A 20,758-nucleotide genomic window follows, 5' to 3' on the forward strand; every position below is an offset into this window, starting at 1 on the left:
TATAGTCACCAGGACCAATACAGCTTCATGTAGTAGTTCTGGTGTCTATAGCCTGTCCCTGCAGGCTTTTCTGTGTAAATGCTGCCATTTTTGAGAAAAGGCAGTGTTTACATCACTGCCTAGTAACACCATCAGTGGCAGTCACTCAGACGGTCACTATAGGTGATTCCTAGGAATACAAGCATGTAGTGTGATGGGAGGTTCACTGTATAGCAATACCAAGCATAAATAATAACTAATTAATATTCACCTCGGTCATGCTGGCTTCAATCTCACTTCTCACAGCGTTTGCAGGGGTGGGAATGTTCATAGTGATCACTAGCTTGCTGGCACGTCCACCTTTCATTATAAGCTGAGGCTCAAAGTCAGAAGAATCATCCAAAGCATAATATGTAACAACGTACTTCAGCTTTCCACCATATGCCAATATCTGTGTGCCGGGAAAAACCACAAGGGAATATGATTGACGTAGTACAGAAAAGGCAAGCAAAAAGTAGAAGAAAAAAAAACAAGGTGCACCTCTTATTCAGCTTTGTTTTTGTTTGTGTGTGTTTTCCTAGGAAGACACTAGTAACGTCCAGCAGTATGCTCAACAATATAATATTCAAGTCACCTTTTTTTCAATAGGTTATTGAGTGAAATGCAAACATGTTTACATCTCTAGGGTAGATCCTATTTAGTCAGTGCCATAAGCTAACCCAGCAAAATTGCACTAAATTCCACTAAAGCAGTGGTTTCCAACCCAGTCCTCAAGTACCCCTAACAGTCCAGAATTTAGGGATTACTAGGTCGTGTCTAAGGTGTTTTTAGAAAGAAAAAAAAAACAGTTTAGACACAACAATCCTGGACTGGTAGGGGGTACTTGAGGACTGGGTTGGGAACCCCTGCACTAAATCATTTGTTGGCCATAAAACCCTTACACACAGAATTGCTTTGCCATATTAACCATGTAAAAATATACTAGAAAGCATATTTCTATATTGTGTATAAATACAATAGGCCAAATTGAGACACTGTTGTGAGAGATCAAGTAGCAAATGTCACAATACTCAATCCATATAATTCTGCTTCTTCTTTCTTATTCAAAAATGACTACAAATGTGTGTCTAATGCAGTGCTACTCAACCCTCTCTTCAAGGGGCACCTAACAGTCCAGGATTTAGGGACTACCCGGGTATGTCTAAGGTGTTTAGGAAAAGAAAAAAATAACCACCTTAGAATCTAAGGTATTTTAGTTTTTTTTTTGTTTTGTTTTTTTAAACACCTTAGACACACCCGGGTAATCCCTAGATTGCGACTATTAGGTGCACCTTGAGGAGAGGTTTGAGGACCACTTGTCATGGACAGGGGCGGACTGAGACCAGTCCGGGCCCCCGGGCAAACCTAGGCACTGGGACCCCTCTATAATCCAATATGTGCATGTAGAAACATACATGGGTGTATGGACTGAAGAATTAATTTTCGTGTTTTGTGAATCCAAGGTTGTGTTTGTGTGATTAGTGCCACTGTTTATATTAACATGTAGTGGAAGTGTGCATGAAACAAAAGTTCTATATCTTTATAGACCAGATTTGTATTTGTGTGCATTGTAGGAATACAGTAGTGATTTTGTATGGTGTGGGGAAGCTGGGTGTATTCTTCAGAGAGTCGATGTATTTAAGGATGTGTGAATTCAAAAGTATATTTGTGTTTAATATTAATGTGTGCAGATGCAGTGTCATTGAATATTTGTATGGACTGTGTTAGTGAGTGTTAGTATGTTTTTGTGAGACATGCATGTGTCTGTGTTTGTATGTGCGTACGATTGTACTTCATTGGATGTTACTGTGTGCATGTATTGTTGTATTTGAGAAGTATGTGTATACAGGGGTGTATTTTATTGAATGTCATAGTGTAACTTATCTTCCCATTCACTATCATTCTCTTACAAAGCACTTTTGTCTATCTGATGCCCAGGGGTTTTGCTAGGTGGATCGAGCCCCCCAAAAATGTATTTTACATTAAGCTCGCCCAATGAACAACCCCAGCGCTACCGTAAAAAAAAAGAAAATAAATTTCATTTAATTTAAAAAAAAAAAAATATATATATATATATATATATATATATATATATATATATATATATATATACATTTACATATATAGAAACAAATAAAGAAACAAATACATATATACAAAAGGATAGCAGTCTAAGGACTTTTTACAAAATTAAAATGCAGTTTTTAATACTAGCGATCAATAAAATGTTTGCACCCAAAGAGTTAAAGCACAACACTGCCAGCCATACGCTTTTGCTAATCCCCTAACATTTTTCTCTCTCAATCCCAACCCCCTTGTCTCTCCTGTCCTCTCACATTTATCTGTTTTGTTTGTTTTTTACAATTTGCCCATTTGTTTCTTCTAAACTCCATTTTCTTACTTTAAATTGCTTGTCCTTCCTTCTGATCAGGGTCCTTCCCTGTGGCCAGGGCTCTGTGTTTTGAGAGGCGGGAATATGATGTAAAATCCTATCTCCGCCTCCATCCACACGCACTGTGACAGGCTGAATTTCACAAAGGAATTTTTAAAAATACAGTGCTGATCTGCTGATATTACCATTTGGTCCATAACCTCTGCTGCACTCGGGCCCCTGACTGCCACGGCCCTTGGTCACTACCCGAACTGCCGAGTGGTCAGTCCGCCCCTGTTCATGGACGAGTAACCATAGAATCAGAATCTTTCCTACATTCATAAAAATCCTTGAGTAGCTTTTCAATTAAAATGACACAGATTATGCTTTCTCTGCCAATTTTCATAATGTGTTTTTGTAACGCACATGTAAACTTGTAACAGGATCTTCAGTTCCACAGTTTGTAACCACTCCTCTTTCCTCCCTTCAGATTTCATAATGCAGGTATAACTGTAAATAATACAGTGTAGGCGCCATATACAAGTTCATGCACACAACGGGCAGCAACCGGATGTCTCAAATAAATGTGAGGCAACTTTTCTATAAAGTCAGTTGGCCACTGTACACCAATAAATAACACAAAGTCACCTAATGATAACCCTGTTTAATGAATTAATTTAAAAAGAAAACTATCAAGCATGTTAATACCTTTTTTAAGGTAAAAATGTGCTCCTTTACCTTGCCTAGACACATATCTTATTCTGTAAGATGAGAAGACACATTGTTGAAAATATTGTTACACAAGGACTCCTATAGTAGGTTTGGTTGCACCAGTCATTTTAAAGAATCACTATAGGGTCAGGAACACAAACATGTATTCCTGACTCTATAGAGTTTAACTCACTATTTAGGTGACATGCCCCCCTTAGCCCCCCTATAAAAGTTTAAAACTCACCATATTTACAGCGCTGCGCAGGATCGCCAGCGCTGGCTCCGCCCCATTTGGGACATCATCAAAATGGGCGATTTTTTAGCCAATCCAATGCTTTCCCTATATTTTGTCTATTTGGCTAAAAATATTGTTTTGGCCAATCAGGACCTCCTCATGGAGTTGCATTGAATCAATGCATCTCTATGAGAAAAATCCAGTGTCCTCATGCAGAGCGTGGGGTCGCGGAATGGCAGGGCTGCTTACTATGCAGCCCTGAGCCAGGAAGCCCCTCCAGTGGCCATCTAAAGAGTGGCCACCTGGAGGTGTCCCTAGGGGAAATGTAAACACTGCCTTTAACTGAAAAGGCAGTGTTTACATGAAAATGCCTGAAGGGAGCTATTATACTCACCAGAACAACTACATTAACCTGTAGTTGTTCTGGTGACTATAGTGTCCCTTTAATATGAAGATCCTGGTTTTATTTTGTTTGCTTTCTTATTGTTCATTGATAAATATCCACCTTAATCTCATGCAAGTATTCATTGACATGAATGAAGTAAAATCTTAAGTTTATTATTCTCACTGCAACTGAGATGGCAATGAACTGTTTTCATACATTAATTAATGTTCTTACCTTGTCACCTAGAAACTGTGTTGCTAATTGCCAATAAAAGGTCTCTGATTTCAGATGTCGCCGTACCTCTCCTGCATCTAATAACATGTCGACAGACTCAGAGAACACACCTTCTGTAGTTCCTTCCAAATTGTTCACTGTAACCACACGAAGCAATGATCGATCTGGGACCAAGGAGATCTAAAAATGAAATGAAAACCATATATCAAAACTTCCATTAACCTTTGCGACCACTTCCTGTGTTTTTGCTGACAAAGAATCGTGAGTTTACCAGCATACATGACATACTCCTTAATGTACATACAGGTTCATTCAGGTTTAGCCCTTATACATTTGAATTAATTTACAATTATGAAATGCAATTAAATCAAAAAGTATTGTTACCTTAATTTCATTTTATTATCATTTTATTGATTTTTTTGCAATGTAAAATAGCTGGGTAAGATACGTAGCCAAAACTAGTTTTCCCGGACTTTTTTTTTTTTAATGCAGGCAATCTTATTTCATTACTTTTTGTCCAAAGGAAAAATAAATAAATGTTACTTTTCAAAATGTACAGAAAAACTTTACTGTGATTACCCATTCTACTGAACAGAAGACATTGCAGCCACAGAGGTCAAATAATTTCCTAGCAATCATGGGATTTCAGACTGGGCATTAAGAGGGTACTGAATAAGTGGAATTCAATACCAAACGTATTAAATGGTGTACAGGAACAAGCTGATCTTTTGTGTCAAGAATAATTTTCTTCGGAACTTAAGCTTTCCAACTTCGACGTGAAGTTTGCAAAGTTAAACTGCACAGGAGTTTTCAGTCTCATTATAGTAGTTCTCTACAACTTAGCATTTTTCCGAGATACTTTGCATCTGTCATACTAATGTGAAATGGTGTCACTTTGTACAGCATGATATGTAATTCGTACACTGTGCCAGCCAAATTTCCCCTAAGTAATAGTACAGATATTTTGTACCCTGAGAAGTACAGAATTCCCGATTTATGGCTGCAATTGAGGTATGCATACCTATTGGCTTAGAATAGTGAGAGTAGACGACCGGAATTTATCACTGCTCATAGCTTCTCAGATCAGGAAAAAAAAGTTCATTTTTTGATGTACAGATTTGTTTGCATTATTACTAGTGCTGTGTATAGATTACTGCAAAAAAGAGCAGTATTGTAGGAATTTCCCTTCAGTGTCAGACCGTGGCTGACAGTTATTACTATCTTGGTTACATTTCGGATACATTCTCAGAGCTACTGTTATACATAGTTGCTAATCAAGATAGTACTTTATTGGAAACCACTTAGTCAGTATTTACTATTTATTTGTTGCCAGTGGATATCCTGTTATTACACAGTCTTATTTATATAGGATCCATTGCTTTATATTGAAGGTTACAATTTCTCAGCAGTTTGGATCAGCTACTTTTCTCATTTTAAATCTATGTTTAGTGTACGTGCCCTTAGTACTATTAGTTCTGTATTGTAGTGGGTCTTTTGTTACAAGAGACTTTTTAGTGATTTATATTTTTATTAAAAGTTATGTTTTAATCTCTATTTCTATATATATACTTGTTCCTAGTATTCAATTGTTTAAATATTAATTGTATCCTCCGTTTCTTTTCTTTTCTTCTGTGTATAAATTACATTTTATAACAAACCCTCTACCTGTCATTCATGAATTTTGGGGACAACAGGCATATTTTAAATGTGTTTACTTCCAGTGGCCAGTATGGGGTTTTACTTACTTTACAAATAAGTGTTAAATGAAACAACTAGTACCATTAAGCCAAATAACATCTAGAACTTTGTATCTTTAAGGCTTTTGCTAATCAATAATAATAAAAATATAGAAACAACAAAATATACACAACAACTTTTTTTTTTAAATTTCCTGCAAAATATAAGTTGCTGTCAGTATGTATTTCATTGACTTACTGGTATGTGCACATAGCCTTCCAGCTCTGCGCATAGCGAGGATACTCCAGAACAGAAACACGGGGAACAGCCAAGAGGGTTTTTGGCATCTAGAGCATAGGATCCAGCCTTGCATTCATTGCAGTAACTTCCAACCACATTGTCCTGTAATATGAAATAGGCAATATAGGAAACACATTTAGTCATATTAAAGTCATAGCACTAAATATTCAGGTTTGCAAAAAAAAATCTCCTTTCCTTGTGGTAATTATCAATCCACTTGCCTTTACCATTTTTTATATTATTTTAGTTTTTCCACAGATCTACAGTTTTAAAAATCACAATGATAATGCTTAGAACTGAAAAATATATCACTTATTAGTTGTATTTTAAGAATTAAGTTTTCTTTATAAGTTTTAAGTTAGTGTAGGTAGTGATTGCAATTAGTTTTTAATCTTGGATAGTACCTATGTGTGTATTTACATATTTGGTCTTTAACCCCTTAAGGACATGTGACATGTGTGACATGTCATGATTCCCTTTTATTCCAGAAGTTTGGTCCTTAAGGGGTTAATGTATGACCTGTTTGCCAATATGCCTCCTTAGGATGCAGAAATTAATTCTGAGAAATCACTCGGTTAATGAATGCTTCAGGAGTGGTACCTGGTCAAACATTGTGGATATATAAACTTGGCTTTCATTCTACTGAGTTCAATGAAATAAGCAGCATTAGACGGTGTAATAATAACACTGACAAGGGGGGCAGGGGAGCCACCAGCACCATTTTCTATGGATTAAATATCGTTTGAGGTGCAGGCAAGAGGCTGAGACATCGGACGAGACAGGTGTCAGAAGATTCGCACAAAACAGTCAATCAGTTCAGCATGCACAGTTTTTTCTTTTTTGTGAAAGGTTTCTTATACTGCACAAATCATATTGAGAGAGGTTGCAATGATATATGATGACATAACTCGCGAACCTGGCAGGCTGCATTGGTTGAACCTACACATTGTTTACGCAGTGTGAACAGGACCGTCCACACAGAGATCCACAAGTTTTGTGTGCAGAAAACTGTTTGCAATTTTCTATTATGATCAAAAGATGCCATCTCTCCCAAGTTCATTGAGAGTGTGAGTTTAACTTTTATATTCCCATAAAAGGGACACTAGAAACACTATCAACATCACTCATATGCGTTTCATTAAAATGTCATGTTCGGTCCATACATGTAGTAGTACTATTTTGATATTATTTGTATTTCAGACATTTTTGAGTGCTGAACTCCGTTGAACTAGGCAAAACATATTTCTACTATTATATGGATATCTCACATTGTGATTGTTAAAATTGTCATGAGAAGTCTCCAAAAGAAAGACTGGCCTTCTTCAAATGTTTCAAACATATAAACACACTACTCTGCAAAAACCTTTAAAGAAATAGTACAATAATGTTTTCCACTGTGACATGAAACATCAGTCAGGTGAAAATATGAGCTTTGATGTTTTGCAAAATGAAACAACAAAAAAAAAAATGCATTTACTACCGATGCAAAAATCTCCACGAATCATATGGCCATGCCATGTTAAAAGAAAATGATACCGAATAATTGGTATTATAAGGTTTTTATGGGCCAATACAGAATACAGAAAATTGGAGCTGTGAAATAAAACACACATACTGTTTTTTATGTTACTATCCAGTAGGTGGCGATATTTTAACAAACAAAGAACAAGACGGAAAAAAAATACTATTTATCTTAAAGATTTGTTAGCATACAGATGTTTTGTTACACAACCAGACAGACTAATTTCATAGTCCAATGTGCCAACATCAATCTTTTTGCTACCTGTCTTTTGCTTATTTTGCAAATACTATCACTAATGATAATTTAGGCATTTATGATTAACATTATTACAATGTTTAAATAGTTTTAGTTCATTTTATAAGAAAATTGTAAAAAAGAAAATGTCTATAAGAAGATTGTTAAAAAATAATCTCTTATATTGAATGTATTTACAAAGATTTTCCATAGAAAATTATGTATACCATATAGTTGAAGTCACATATTTAATTTTTTGTCTCTGTGATCATACTTCAAGATACATGATCTGATATGACTTTATCTCAAAAGATTTCTAAATACATAGAGTTTGGCCATCCCTCTTATGTACACAGTATGTTCCAAAGGCACAAACCAGGGACTGGATAAAGTACTTTTTTCAGGGAATCTTCTTTAAATATTATTTGTGTATTTAAAATGTACTAAACATGAAAACTAAAATACGAAAATGTATAAGAGAATGACCAAACATATAATATACAGGATATATTTAATTCCAGGCTCCAGCTAATAACATTAGAATTACCATTTAATTAGAAATATCTCCATTTTGTTAATGACTATTAAATCCAACTAATATGCTGTCAACCTGAATCTCCAAATTGATAATTAACTACGGTGAGTCGATGAGGAAGTTGGGAATCGAGATCTATTGGGCTGGCAAACCCTGAACTAAACTTGAAGGAAAAGTAGTATTCTCACACCTAAACATATGGCGCTTATTCAAAATCACAGTAAGATAGCAAAAGAAGAAATAGATTTTTATTTTTTTAAATCAAGCTAATTTAATAAACTGTGCCAAGAATTAGCCAGAAATTACAAAGAAAAGTGTCAGCGAGACTCTCACAGAGCTCCCACTTAGTGTCTATTAGCTTTTAACCTCCTACAGTGCATTATTATGCATGTTATACTGCTACAAAATATTTTGAAGAAATATGAAGATGGCGTAGAGCTCATTTACCTTACAAGCGCATACACCAGTATCCTCCACACAGCTACACATCTTTTGTTCATCATCACACCATGCAGATTGGGTGCCTGCGGAATCACAATCGCAAGCAATGCACTCTGGGTAATTCCTGTGCCCAAATAAACAAGCATGGCAATTTTGTCCCCCAAACTCCTCTTTACATTGGCAAAGACCCGTTGTAATGTCACACTGGAGACTTTTTGAGCCAGCTGTGCTGCAGTTACACTCCTGAAATGAGACATCATATTAGTTAAATACCTGAGGAAAATTAGAGCAACATGGTGATATTGTTATGTAGAGTAGGCCCTAGCTGATATATAATATTATCAAAGTGAAAGTGAGAAGAAAATTATGCTTTAAAATAGTATGCAGAATGTAATATGAAAGGGAATGTTTCTCCGCTACCCAATTCCATTACACGTGCTGCTCTCAATTTAACATTTCTTTTCAGTAAGAATGGCATAGTGAGGGTGAATCTCGGAGACAACTGCCAGATACATGACCCATTCTACCTTATTTACATGTTGGCATATCAATAACAACTGCATTGGGTGCCTATTGCCATCCCTCACCAGTCTGATCAGCTGCTAAGCAAACTGGGCAATATTTATCAAATCATTTCTGCAGCAAGGTTATATACTTGGAACAATCAAAAATAAAACTCTGTTAGAGTCTATGGTAAGAATTGCACATTTTGATTTTATAAATGTAACAAATTGGTTTTATAGGGTGTGAATGGTAGGTAAATCAGTGCAATTCCAATCATTTATACACCATTTATACATTACAGTGTTGTACAGTTGGTTTGGATTTTGTTGCATCCTTGATTACTGACTGTGTGCGGATAACATCCAGCGTCCTACAGCCCCCAAGCTGCAGACACAATACAAAGACTGGCGGCAGCAGTATGTTTTGGGAAGTAACTTAGTAGCTGTGAATGTTTTCTCTTAATTCCCAGAGTTCTCCTACCAGACATCCTAATTCAGGATCATGACCCCAGTAGTTGCTGTCACAGAATTCACATTTGGCTCCATGTGTATGAGGGGGGCAGATACACTGTCCAGATAAAGGATCGCAGTTATTGTGGGTGTGGGCACAATCACAAGCTGTGAAGGAAACAGAAGAAAATCAGCAAAGAAGAGAAGCAGTACATTTACTAAAGGGTGTACGAACATTAGAGGAAATGATTACTTGAGATTTTAAAGGAACACTCCAAGTTTGCTATAGTGGTTGTGGTGCGAGGAGTAACCTGGTATTGGAGCAACCATTTTTAAACGGTTTGTGTTATTACCTAGGGTCCTCTAGGCGCAGCTCCCCACCTCTACTACCATTTCTCAAAAGCCAGAAGTCCTTAGCAGGAACTTCTGTTAACCTTCATAAACTAAGCCCTGAAATGCAGGACTTGTTTCATTGGCTGAGAGCAATTAGCTGATGCTCAGCCAATGAGGTAAGCGCTGCATTGCAATAGTTTTTTTTTTGATGAACTTCTGGCTTTTGAGAGATGGTAGTGAAGGCGGGGAGCTGTGCGTAACCAACCCCATGTGAGAATTCAAACCATTTAAAAACAGTTTAAGTCCTTTCAGTGTTGGGGGAGGGATTACTCCAAGGCATTAATAGCACCATAAGCACTACAAAGAGCTTTAAAACAAAAGCATATCATTTATTTTACAATGAGATTTGTTGTCATACAGCATATATAACACCAGATTATTGCCAAACAAGTTTGTTAGAGACCCAGCACATGCTTTGCCATCATCACATCTAGTCCCTAAATATAGGGTGAGGTAGAGGCAAAAAATGCCTACAAAATTCAAAATATAAACAAAGAAAAAATGAGACCTGTGCTGCAGATACTCCACACTGAAGTCCCAATAATGTATATACAACCAAAAAACAAACATGAGTCCTGCGCATCCAGTATGGGCGTGCACCAGGTGCTACCACAATTTATTTGAGGACAAAGTTAATGCAGCAAATGTTTCGAGCAGCAGCCCTTTCTCAATGCTATACTGGATGCGCAGGACTCGTGTTTGTTTTTTGTTCATCTGGTCCCTAAAGACCAAATGCCAGCATATAATGCCCTGCCTATTTACCATCATCATTACTACAGAGCTCTACCGGCACTAAATGAGTAGTAATATAATTTTGGTGCCATGTCTTAAAGGAGCAGATTGCTAGGACACCAAATTGTGACGAGGAGTTCTTAAATTAAAGTCACTTTCAGGAGTACAGAGAAGAAAATTGAGAAATATGGAAACTTGCAGCTGAAGCTTTGATTGTTTTTTTAAGGATATAATGTGGAAAATATTAAAAACAAGCAATTGTAAATGATTAGTTAAGAAAACCAAACCAGATGTGTGCCTGAACATAATTATTTTCACAATAGATCACACAAGTAACAGAATGTTAGAAGATGACAAATTAAAGCAATTTTAATTGGTTTCTTTCGAAATCAAGCAAATCACAGAGATCAGATACATACATTTTAAAGTAAAGCTGTCATTAAAATACAAAACACAGTCCTTGCATTTAAAGTTCTTTTTTAAGAATACAGAATTTATAAAGAACAAAAAAAAATTTGTTAACGCTAGTTTTTCCAACAATTTTATAATATGTACAGGGTTATTTACCATAGTGAGAACTTCCAACGTAAAGGGATACTATAGAGGTAGGAATAAAAACCTGTATTCCTAACACTATAGCTGCTTCTGCCATCCCCTCCCTCACTGCCCCCAGCCAATATCAAGTTAAAAAAGTTATTTATTTACGCGATTCCAGTGCAATGTTCTATTGGCGTCATCCAACAGGCGACCTAATGCGCATGCGCGGCAAGCGCTGTGAGAGTATTTTACCCTCCCCATAGGAAAGTATTGAATAATTTTTTACTGACGCTGGATTCTGGAAGCACCTCTAGTGGCTGCCTGGTAGACAGCCACTAAACTAGAGGCTGACGTACTGCTGCAATGTAAACATTGCAGTTTCCTTAAAACTGCAATGTTTACATTGCAGCACAAAGGGCAATAAGGACACTGCACCCAGACCACTTCAATAAGCTGAAGTGCCCCTTTAAGGCCAAAGAAGCTGCACTGAATCCACACCTGACTTGGAGAATATTTCCAGATAAGCTATTTTGACCTTATATTTGAAATTAACTTGGAATTCTCACTTTAGTGAATAACCCTTATAGTGCTTTGTCACTTGTCTAAAAAATGCAGAATTAGAACTACAGAGTATAATATAAAAATGTAGATGGTTTACCCTGAATTTGCCAGGGGAGCTGTACTGTCAAACATGAAACTTCATAGGCATTTGCTGTGGGTGGCCTCAGGGCTTTTACTGTGATCTGAAGGTCTCATAGTGATTCCCAGGGTCACGTGGTCTGATTGAACTCCTTTATATGCTTCATTGATTTGATCATTCTATTAAATGGTTACTACAAACAATACAATTGTATTTTACCAAAAATGCCAGAGGAGGACAGATGTCAGGAAGTGCGGGCTGGGGGGAGGTGGTGAGGGCCGTGCTGCCATTGGCTGCCTGGTGACAGCATGTTGTGAATGTTGGTAACAGAAGCCAACTTTGCACATGATTCGCATTAGCCACCAGAACTCTTGTTCACGGTTTGCTAATGGCGCCCAATGATGCTGCCAGAGGAGGAAATACACCAGAAGCATGTTTAATCTCTGTATTTGTAGAGCTTCACATACAAACTCCAGGCACCATTACTACTTTAAATAGTACCAATGAAGTGGTTACACTGCTTGGAGTAACCCTTTAAGTATGTGAAAGTTAATATTCTTCACTGTGGCTTGCCATTGTGCATTTCCATGGGAGTCAGAGTGAGAACCCTGTGATTAGCACTCTTGTTGATTTGCAACAGAAAATATTTATGACGGGTTATTAAAGGAAACATTTGAATGGTCAGCTCATTTAGAAAGTGCAAAGGTAGGAATATGATTTATCTTTAAAGATATTTCTGATTATTCTCAGGTTTCTGTGCAGTAATCAGATAAGATTGTAAAGGTTGCTTCTAGGAGCATGAAGTATAAGAACCTCTATACCAAGCATGTCAAACCAAGCGAGTGCATGCTTAGTGTTAAAGCAGTGAAGGCACCTGCTTTCTCCACATTGCAGGTGCCTACTCTGCTTAAAGTTACCCGGCTGGGGAGGAGAGGTGCCTAGCAGCGGCGAGGGAGCTCAGGCTTCCTGCTCCTCACTGCTCCCTCGCGTGCGCCGTTTGTAGTGATGCCGGGTGCCGGAATATGATGTCATATTCCGGTACCTTGCATCACTAAACTGTGCGTGAGGGAGCAGTGAAGAGCAGGAAGGAGATCTCCAGATAGAAGAGGGCCCACACCAGCTCCCAAAGGTAGGGAGCAATAAATAAAATGATGTGTTCATATGTGTGTGTCTGTCAGTGAGTGTGTGTGTGTGTCTGTCAGTGTGGGCCTCTGTCAGTGTGTGTGTGTGTGTCTGTCTGTCTGTCAGTGAGAGTGTGTCTGTCTGTGTGTGTCAGTGAGTAAGTGTGTGTGTGTGTCTCTCAGTGAGTGTGGGTCTCTGTCAGTGTGTGTGTGTGTGTGTCTGTCAGTGAGTGTGTGTCTGTCTGTATGTGTCTGTCAGTGAGTAAGTGTGTGTGTGTGTGTGTCTCTCAGTGAGTATGTGTGTGTCAGTGAGTGTGTGTCAGTGAATGTCTGTGTGTGTCAGTGTGTGTGTGTGTGTGTGTTTGTGTATCTGTCTGTCTGTGTGTCTGTGTGTGTGTGTCTCTGTCTGTCGGTCTGAGAGTGTCTGTCTGTTTGTGAGTGTCTGTCTGTGAGTGTGTGTGTCTGTCAGTGAGTGTGTGTGTCTGTCAGTGTGTGTGTGTGAGTGTCTGTGTGTGTGTGTGTCAGTGAGTGTGTGTGTCTGTCAGTGTGTGTGTGTGTCAGTGAGTGTGTGCGTTGGTCAGTGTTGCATTGGCTGTGAATGGACAGTGGAGCACCTGGAGGTGCATGGAGGCACGCAACGCCACGTCACATTCCGACATGACATCAACATGCTCCACCTTCAGAGGGTTTCAAGAAGTAGCGGGAGGACCAGATTTGGTGCAGGGTGCGGGCGGCACCATTTGGGGTATACCAGAGGCCGGACTACGGAGTCGCATACTGGCAGTGGCAATGTGAATGGAGTCTGCTTGTTGGCTAGAGGGGGGTGTTGGGATTTAGTATATGGGGGGGGACTGGGATTTAGTAGAGGGGAGGGACTGGGATTTAGCAGAGGGGGGTGCTGTGGTTTAGTAAGGGGGATGCTGTTTTTTTTTCATACTGTACTTTTCAAAATAAACCTATGTTTCTATGACACTTTAAGGTTTTTGTTTTTTTTGTGGCCCACATAAACTTAAACCTTGTTTATGTGGCCCATGCAGTGGCGTACACATGACCTATGGGGCCCCGGTGCGAAAATTGATCCGTGGGCCCCCCCTGCACGCTTTCTCTGCGCAGGCCGGGTCCGCAACACATGGCGGCAGGCACCTGGTCGCAGGGGTTGCAGGGTTGCGACCCCTGCGACCGCGGTATGTACACCAGTGCATGCAGATGCACACACACTTAACCCCTTAAGGACCAAACTTCTGTAATAAAAGGGAATCATGACATGTCACACATGTCATGTGTCCTTAAGGGGTTAAAGGACCACTACAGACACCCAGATCACATCAGCTCAATGAAGTGGTCTGGGTGTCAGGTCCCTCTAGTTTTAACCCTGCAGCTAAAAGCATAGCAGTTTCAGAGAAACTGCTATGTTTCACTGAGGGTTAATCCAGCCTCTAGCGGCTGTCTCACTGAGGAGCTTCCGCGATTCTAAGACACTGAACGTCCATAGGAAAGCATTGAGTAATGCTTTCCTATGGGCGGTTTGAATGCGCGCACGGCTCTTGCCGTGCATGCGCATTCGGAGCTGAGCGGCGGAGGGATCCCCAGCGCCAAGGGAGTCCGGCGCTGGAGAAAGGTGAGTGCTGAAGACACACACACACTCTCACGAACAGACGCATACACACTAGCTAACAGACACACACATTTACTGACAGAGACACACTCAGCGACAGACATACATACACACTCACTTACAAAACATACACTCTCACTGACAAACACACACTCACTAACATCAAACAGACTCACTAACACAAACACACTCAGTAACAGACACACACAGTAACACACTCACTGACACTCACTAGCAGACACACACTCACTGACACTAACACTAACACACACACTAACACTCACACTAACACTCACAGTAACACTAACACACACAGTAACACACACACTAACACTCACAGTAACAGTAACACACACACACACACTAACACATTTTTTTTTATTTAATCCCCCCAGCCTCCTTACCTTTTGGAGTGCTGAGGGGATTCCCTGGGGTCCAGTGGTGCTGCTGGGCTCCTGGGGGGCCGGTCACCCGGCGGGCAGTCAGGCTGGCGGGCGCGCGAGGGAGCACTCTCCCCCGAGTGCTTCCTCTTCAGCTCCCCTGCGCGCCGCGTACTGATACCGGCGCCGGCAGATGACGTCATCTTCCGGCTCCGGTATCAGTGCGGTGCGCGAGGGAGCTGAAGAGGAAGCACTCAGGGGAGAGTGCTCCCTCGCACACCGGCCAGCCTGACTGCCCGCCGGGTGTAAGCAGGGCCAGCCTCGGGGGGCCATGAGGTGGCCCGCTCCTGGGCCCCCCAGGAGAAGAGGCTGGCCCAGTGCGTACATACCGGGTCGCAGGGGCAGCCGGGCCCCCTGGTGGGCCGGGCCCGGTCGCAGCCGCGACCCCTGTGACCCTGGTATGTACGCCACTGGGCCCATGCTAGAATTTGAGTTTGACATGCTTACCCTCTACAGACACTTTGTAAAGGCAATAATTTAATTTATGTAAATCACATTTTGCAATAAAGTATATACGCGGCCCCCATTTTTTAAGCAATATGTAGCTAATACATACAAAATAAATACAAAGGATTAAAGTTAAAGTTTCTAAAATTGCTGCACTTGCATATATTTTTCCCAAATCACAACTTTTAATCTGAATTTTGCATATTCAGTTTTCAATTTGTTACAATTCAGTGCTTCAGGACCAATCTCCAAAGAGATCTAATTAGAGTGTTAATAAACCCTCCACTGGCCAAATAAAAAGAAAATTAATTATTATAAAAAAAAATAATCACAATTTAGCTGGTATACCTCTAATGAATACATGAATGCATTTAATTTAATTTAACCAGCACGTACAATCTGCAGATCTCTTGTCTACAGCGTTTGCAAGTAAAGAACATAAAATTTTCCGTTCGCGAATGGCGATCGCGAATTTCCGCAAATGTTCGCGAACGGGCGAACCGGGCGAACCGCCAAAGACTTCAATAGGCAGGCGAATTTTAAAACCCACAGGGACTCTTTCTGGCCACAATAGTGATGGAAAAGTTGTTTCAAGGGGACTAACACCTGGACTGTGGCATGCTGGAGGGGGATCCAAGGCAAAACTCCCATGGAAAATTACATAGTTGATGCAGTCTGGTTTTAATCCATAAAGGGCATAAATCACCTAACATTCCTAAATTGTTTGGAATAACGTGCTTTAAAACATCAGGTATGATGTTGTATCGATCAGGTAGTGTAAGGGTTCACAGTGACAAACCAAACTCCCCGTTTAACGCACTGCAAACAACCGCAAAAAGTCCATTTGCACAACCGCAAACTCCCCATTTGCACAAGGTTGGATACCAAGCTAGCCATGTCCCGTTCCTTGTCCTCACTGATGTCATTGAAGGTCTCTTCCTCCACCCAGCCAAGTACAACACCAAGGGTCCCCGAAAGGTGACAACAAGCCCCCTGGGACGCCTGCTGTGTTTGATCTTCCACCTCCTCAAAGCCACCTTCCCCCTCTGACTCCTCTTCTTCAGACTCCTCTCTCTTCGTTGCCTCTCTCTGCATTATTATAAGGTGTGTTAAGTAGTACTATTCCTATCAGTTTAATCCCTGTTACGTCCCCTATCAGGGGACGTGTATATGGCATCAATTTTAGGAACCGGGAGATGGAAAAAGATGCTTGGTCGGTCTTCCTACTTCAAATTTGGGGCACTGCGCGTGCAATCTATTGTGCCACCAGATAGGAGTGGCGTGTTAAGTAGTACTATTCTTATCAGTTTAATCCCTGTTACGTCCCCTATCAGGGGACGTGTATATGGCATCGATTTTAGGAACCGGGAGATGGAAAAAGATGCTTGGTCGGTCCTCCTACTTCAAATTTGGGGCACTGCGCATGCAATCTAATGTGCCACCAGATAGGAGTGGTGTGTTAAGTAGTACTATTCTTATCAGTTTAATCCCTGTTACGTCCCCCTCATCAGGCCTTTTTTAGTCGAATGTGTGTCAGTCCCTTCGGGATCCATCCCTCATTCATCTTAATAAAGGTGAGGTAATCTAGACTTTTTTGAGCTAGGCGACTCTTCTCAGTGACAATACCTCTTGCTGCACTGAAGGTCCTTTCTGAAAGGACACTTGAAGCGGGGCAGGCCAGAAGTTCTATCGCAAATTGGGATAACTCAAGCCACAGGTCAAGCCTTCACACCCAGTAGTCAAGGGGTTCATCGCTCCTCAGAGTGTCGATATCTGCAGTTAAGGCGAGGTAGTCTGCTACCTGTCGGTCGAGTCGTTCTCTGAGGGTGGACCCCGAAGGGCTGTGGCGATGCGTAGGACTTAAAAAGCTCTGCATGTCCTCCATCAACAACACGTCTGTAAAGCGTCCTGTCCTTGCCGGCGTGGTCGTGGGAGGAGGAGGATTACTTTCACCTCTTCCCTGTTAGATTCCTGTTGTGCTGTGACATCACCCTTATACGCTGTGTAAAGCATACTTTTTAATTTATTTTGGAACTGCTGCATCCTTTCCGACTTGCGGTAATTCGGTAACATTTCAGGCACTTTCTGCTTATACCGGGGGTCTAGTAGCGTGGACACTCAGTACAGGTCATTCTCCTTCAGCCTTTTTATACGAGGGTCCCTCAACAGGCACGACAGCATGAAAGACCCCATTTGCACAAGGTTGGATGCCGAGCTACTCATGTCCCGTTCCTCGTCCTCAGTGATCTCACTGAAGGTATGTTCTTCACCCCAGCCACATACAACACCACGGGTACCAGATAGGTGACAACGAGCACCCTGGGATGCCTGTTTTGGTTGGTCTTCCTCCTCCTCCTCAAAGCCACATTCCTCCTCTGACTCCTCTTCCTCACAATCCTCTTCCAGCGTTGCCGCAGGTCCAGCAAGCAATGCTGATAAGGCTGTTTCTGGTGGTGATGGTGACCACAACTCTTCCTCTTCCTCTTCACGCTCATCTACGGCCTGATCCAGCACTCTTCGCAGGGCACGCTCCAGGAAGAAAACAAATGGTATGATGTCGCTGATGGTGCTTTCGGTGCTACTGACTAGGTTTGTCACCTCCTCAAAAGGACGCATGAGCCTACAGGCATTGCGCATGAGCGTCCAGTAACGTGGCAAAAAATCCCAGCACCGCAGAGGCTGTCCTAGCATCCCGGTCATACAAATAGTCGTTAACGTTTTTTTCTTGTTGGAGCAGGCGGTCGAACATTAGGAGTGTTGAAATCCAACTTATCGGGCTGTCGCAAATCAAGCACCTCACTGGCATGTTGTTTCACCGCTGGATATCTGAAAAGTGCGCCATGGCCGTGTAGGAACGCCTGAAATGGCCACACACCTTCCTGGCCTGCTTCAGGACATCTTGTAAGCCTGGGTACTTATGCAAAAAGCGTTGTACGATCAGATTACACACATGTGCCATGCACGGCACATGTGTCAACTTGCCCAAATTCAATGCCACCAACAAATTTCTTCCGTTGTCACAAACCACTTTGCCGATCTCCAGTTGATGCGGAGTCAGCCACTGATCCATCTGTGCGTTCAGGACGGACAGGAGTGCTGGTCCGGTGTGACTCTCTGCTTTCAGGCAAGTCAACCCCAAGACGGCGTGACACTGCCGTATCCGGGATGTGGAATAGTACCTGGGGAGCTGGGGGGGTACCGTTGATGTGGAGCAAGACACAGCAGCAGAAGAGGACTCAGCCGAGGAGGTTATGGAAGAGGATGGAGTAGGAGGAGTAGACGAGGTGGCAGCAGGCCTGCCTGCAAGTCGTGGCGGTGTCACCAACTCCTCTGCAGGGCCACGCATTCCATGCTTGGCAACCATCAGCAGGTTTACCCAATGCGCAGTGTAGGTGATATACCTGCCCTGACCATGCTTTGCAGACCAGGTATCAGTGGTCAGATGGACCCTTGCCCCAACACTGGGTGCCAGACATGCCATTACTTCCTTTTGCACAATCAAGTACAGGTTGGGGATTGCCTTTTGTGCAAAGAAATTTCAGCCGGGTACCTTCCACTGCGGTGTCCCAATAGCTACAAATTTTTGGAACGCCTCAGACTCCACCAGCTTGTATGGTAAAAGCTGGCGGGCTAAGAGTTCAGACAAGCCAGCTGTCAGATGCCGTGCAAGGGGGTGACTTTGTGACATTGGCTTCTTACGCTCAAACATGTCCTTGACAGACACCTGACTGTGGGCAGATGAGCAGGAACTGCTCAAGACAAGAGACGGAGTGGCGGATGGTTGAGAAGGGGCAAGGAGGACAGCAGTGGTTGACGTGGCTGAAGATGCTGGACCAGGAGGAGGATGGCGGCTTTGAGTTTGTGTGCTGCTTGTACTCATGTGTTGATCCCATAGGGGTTTGTGATGTGCGATCATGTGCCTTCGCAAAGCAGTTGTAACTAGGTGGGTGTTGGACTTCCCACGACTCAGTTTCTTTTGGCACAGGTTGCAAATGGCATCGCTGTTGTCAGAGGCAGACACACACAAAAAAATGCCACACTGCTGAGCTCTGCAATGACGGCATTCTGGCAACAGCATGCGTTGATTGGCGTGCTGTCTGGCTGACCCCGGGTGCCGATGCATGCAGTCTGACTGTGCCACTAGCTCCTTGCGACGACCTCCCCCTGCTTCCAACTCGTCTCCTCCTCCTCTCTGTCTCCCCATCTGAACTTTCCCCCTGTTCTTCTTCTCTTCTAGCGGGCACCCACGTGACATCCACGGACGCATCGTCATCATCAACCACTTCACTTGTATCTGACTGCTCAGCAAAGGAAGCAGCAGCGGGTACAACATCATCATCATCACACCGTACGTCCATGTGTGTAATGCTGCCTGACTGAGACATATCCCTGTTATCTACATCCTCTGGCAATAATGTTTGCGCATCACTCATTTCTTCCAACTCATGTGTAAAAACTCCTCTGACAGATCAAGTGAGGCGGCTGTGGTGCTAGTGTTGGTGGTGGCGGCAGGCGGGTGAGTGGTAACTTGAGAGGTGCCCGAAGCTAAGCTGGAGGAGGATGGTGCGTCAAGGTTCCGAGCGGAAGCTGTAGAAGATTGGGTGTCCTGTGTTAGCCAGTCAACTATGTCCTCAGAACTTTTCGAGTTCAGGGTACGTGGCCTCTGAACACTGGGCATTATTCTAGGGCCAAAGGGAATCACAGCACCACGACCACGACGGCCCCTGCGGGGTGGCCTGCCTCTGCCTGTCATATTTTTTTCGGTTAGTGGTACTATGCGTGCAAGCTACTGTGACAACAGATATGAGTGGCACTGTGCACTGGCAGAAGTTGGCAGAGTAGACGCTGTAGGCCTGACACACACGCTTGCAGACAACTAACTGCTATTCACTCTATTACAGTCAAAGTTGTATTTTTTTTTTTTAAATGTACACTACTGTTACACCAGATATGAGTTGCACTGGTGTGACACTGTGCCCTGGCAGGCCCTGAAACGCACATGTGTGAAGGAAACTGACTGCTATTATTTCACAGTCAAATTTCTAGTTTTTTTTTTAAATGTACACTACTGTTACACCAGATATGAGTTGCACTGGTGTGACACTGTGCCCTGGCAGGCCCTGAAACGCACACGCGTGAAGGAAACTGACTGCTATTATTTCACAGTCAAAAAAGTGTTGTTTTTTTAAAATGTACACTACTGTTACACAGGATATG

General features: G+C 42.0%; 1 protein-coding gene across 2 annotated transcripts in view; it reads right to left on the bottom strand.

Annotated features, from left to right (window-relative positions):
- Positions 1–20,758, bottom strand: part of LAMA1 (laminin subunit alpha 1) — a 173,839-nt gene that overhangs the window by 73,231 nt on the left and 79,850 nt on the right. For both annotated transcript variants that reach the window (XM_063451545.1, XM_063451544.1), the window contains exons 22-26: positions 9,648–9,784; positions 8,670–8,906; positions 5,890–6,033; positions 3,955–4,134; positions 251–430 (exon numbers count right to left, since the gene is read on the bottom strand). In XM_063451545.1, coding sequence (XP_063307615.1) covers positions 251–430; positions 3,955–4,134; positions 5,890–6,033; positions 8,670–8,906; positions 9,648–9,784 — 878 coding nt within the window. The remainder of the gene's footprint in view (positions 1–250; positions 431–3,954; positions 4,135–5,889; positions 6,034–8,669; positions 8,907–9,647; positions 9,785–20,758) is intronic.

Source organism: Pelobates fuscus, chromosome 4, assembly GCF_036172605.1.
Source record: "Pelobates fuscus isolate aPelFus1 chromosome 4, aPelFus1.pri, whole genome shotgun sequence".
NCBI classification, from domain to species: domain Eukaryota; kingdom Metazoa; phylum Chordata; class Amphibia; order Anura; family Pelobatidae; genus Pelobates; species Pelobates fuscus.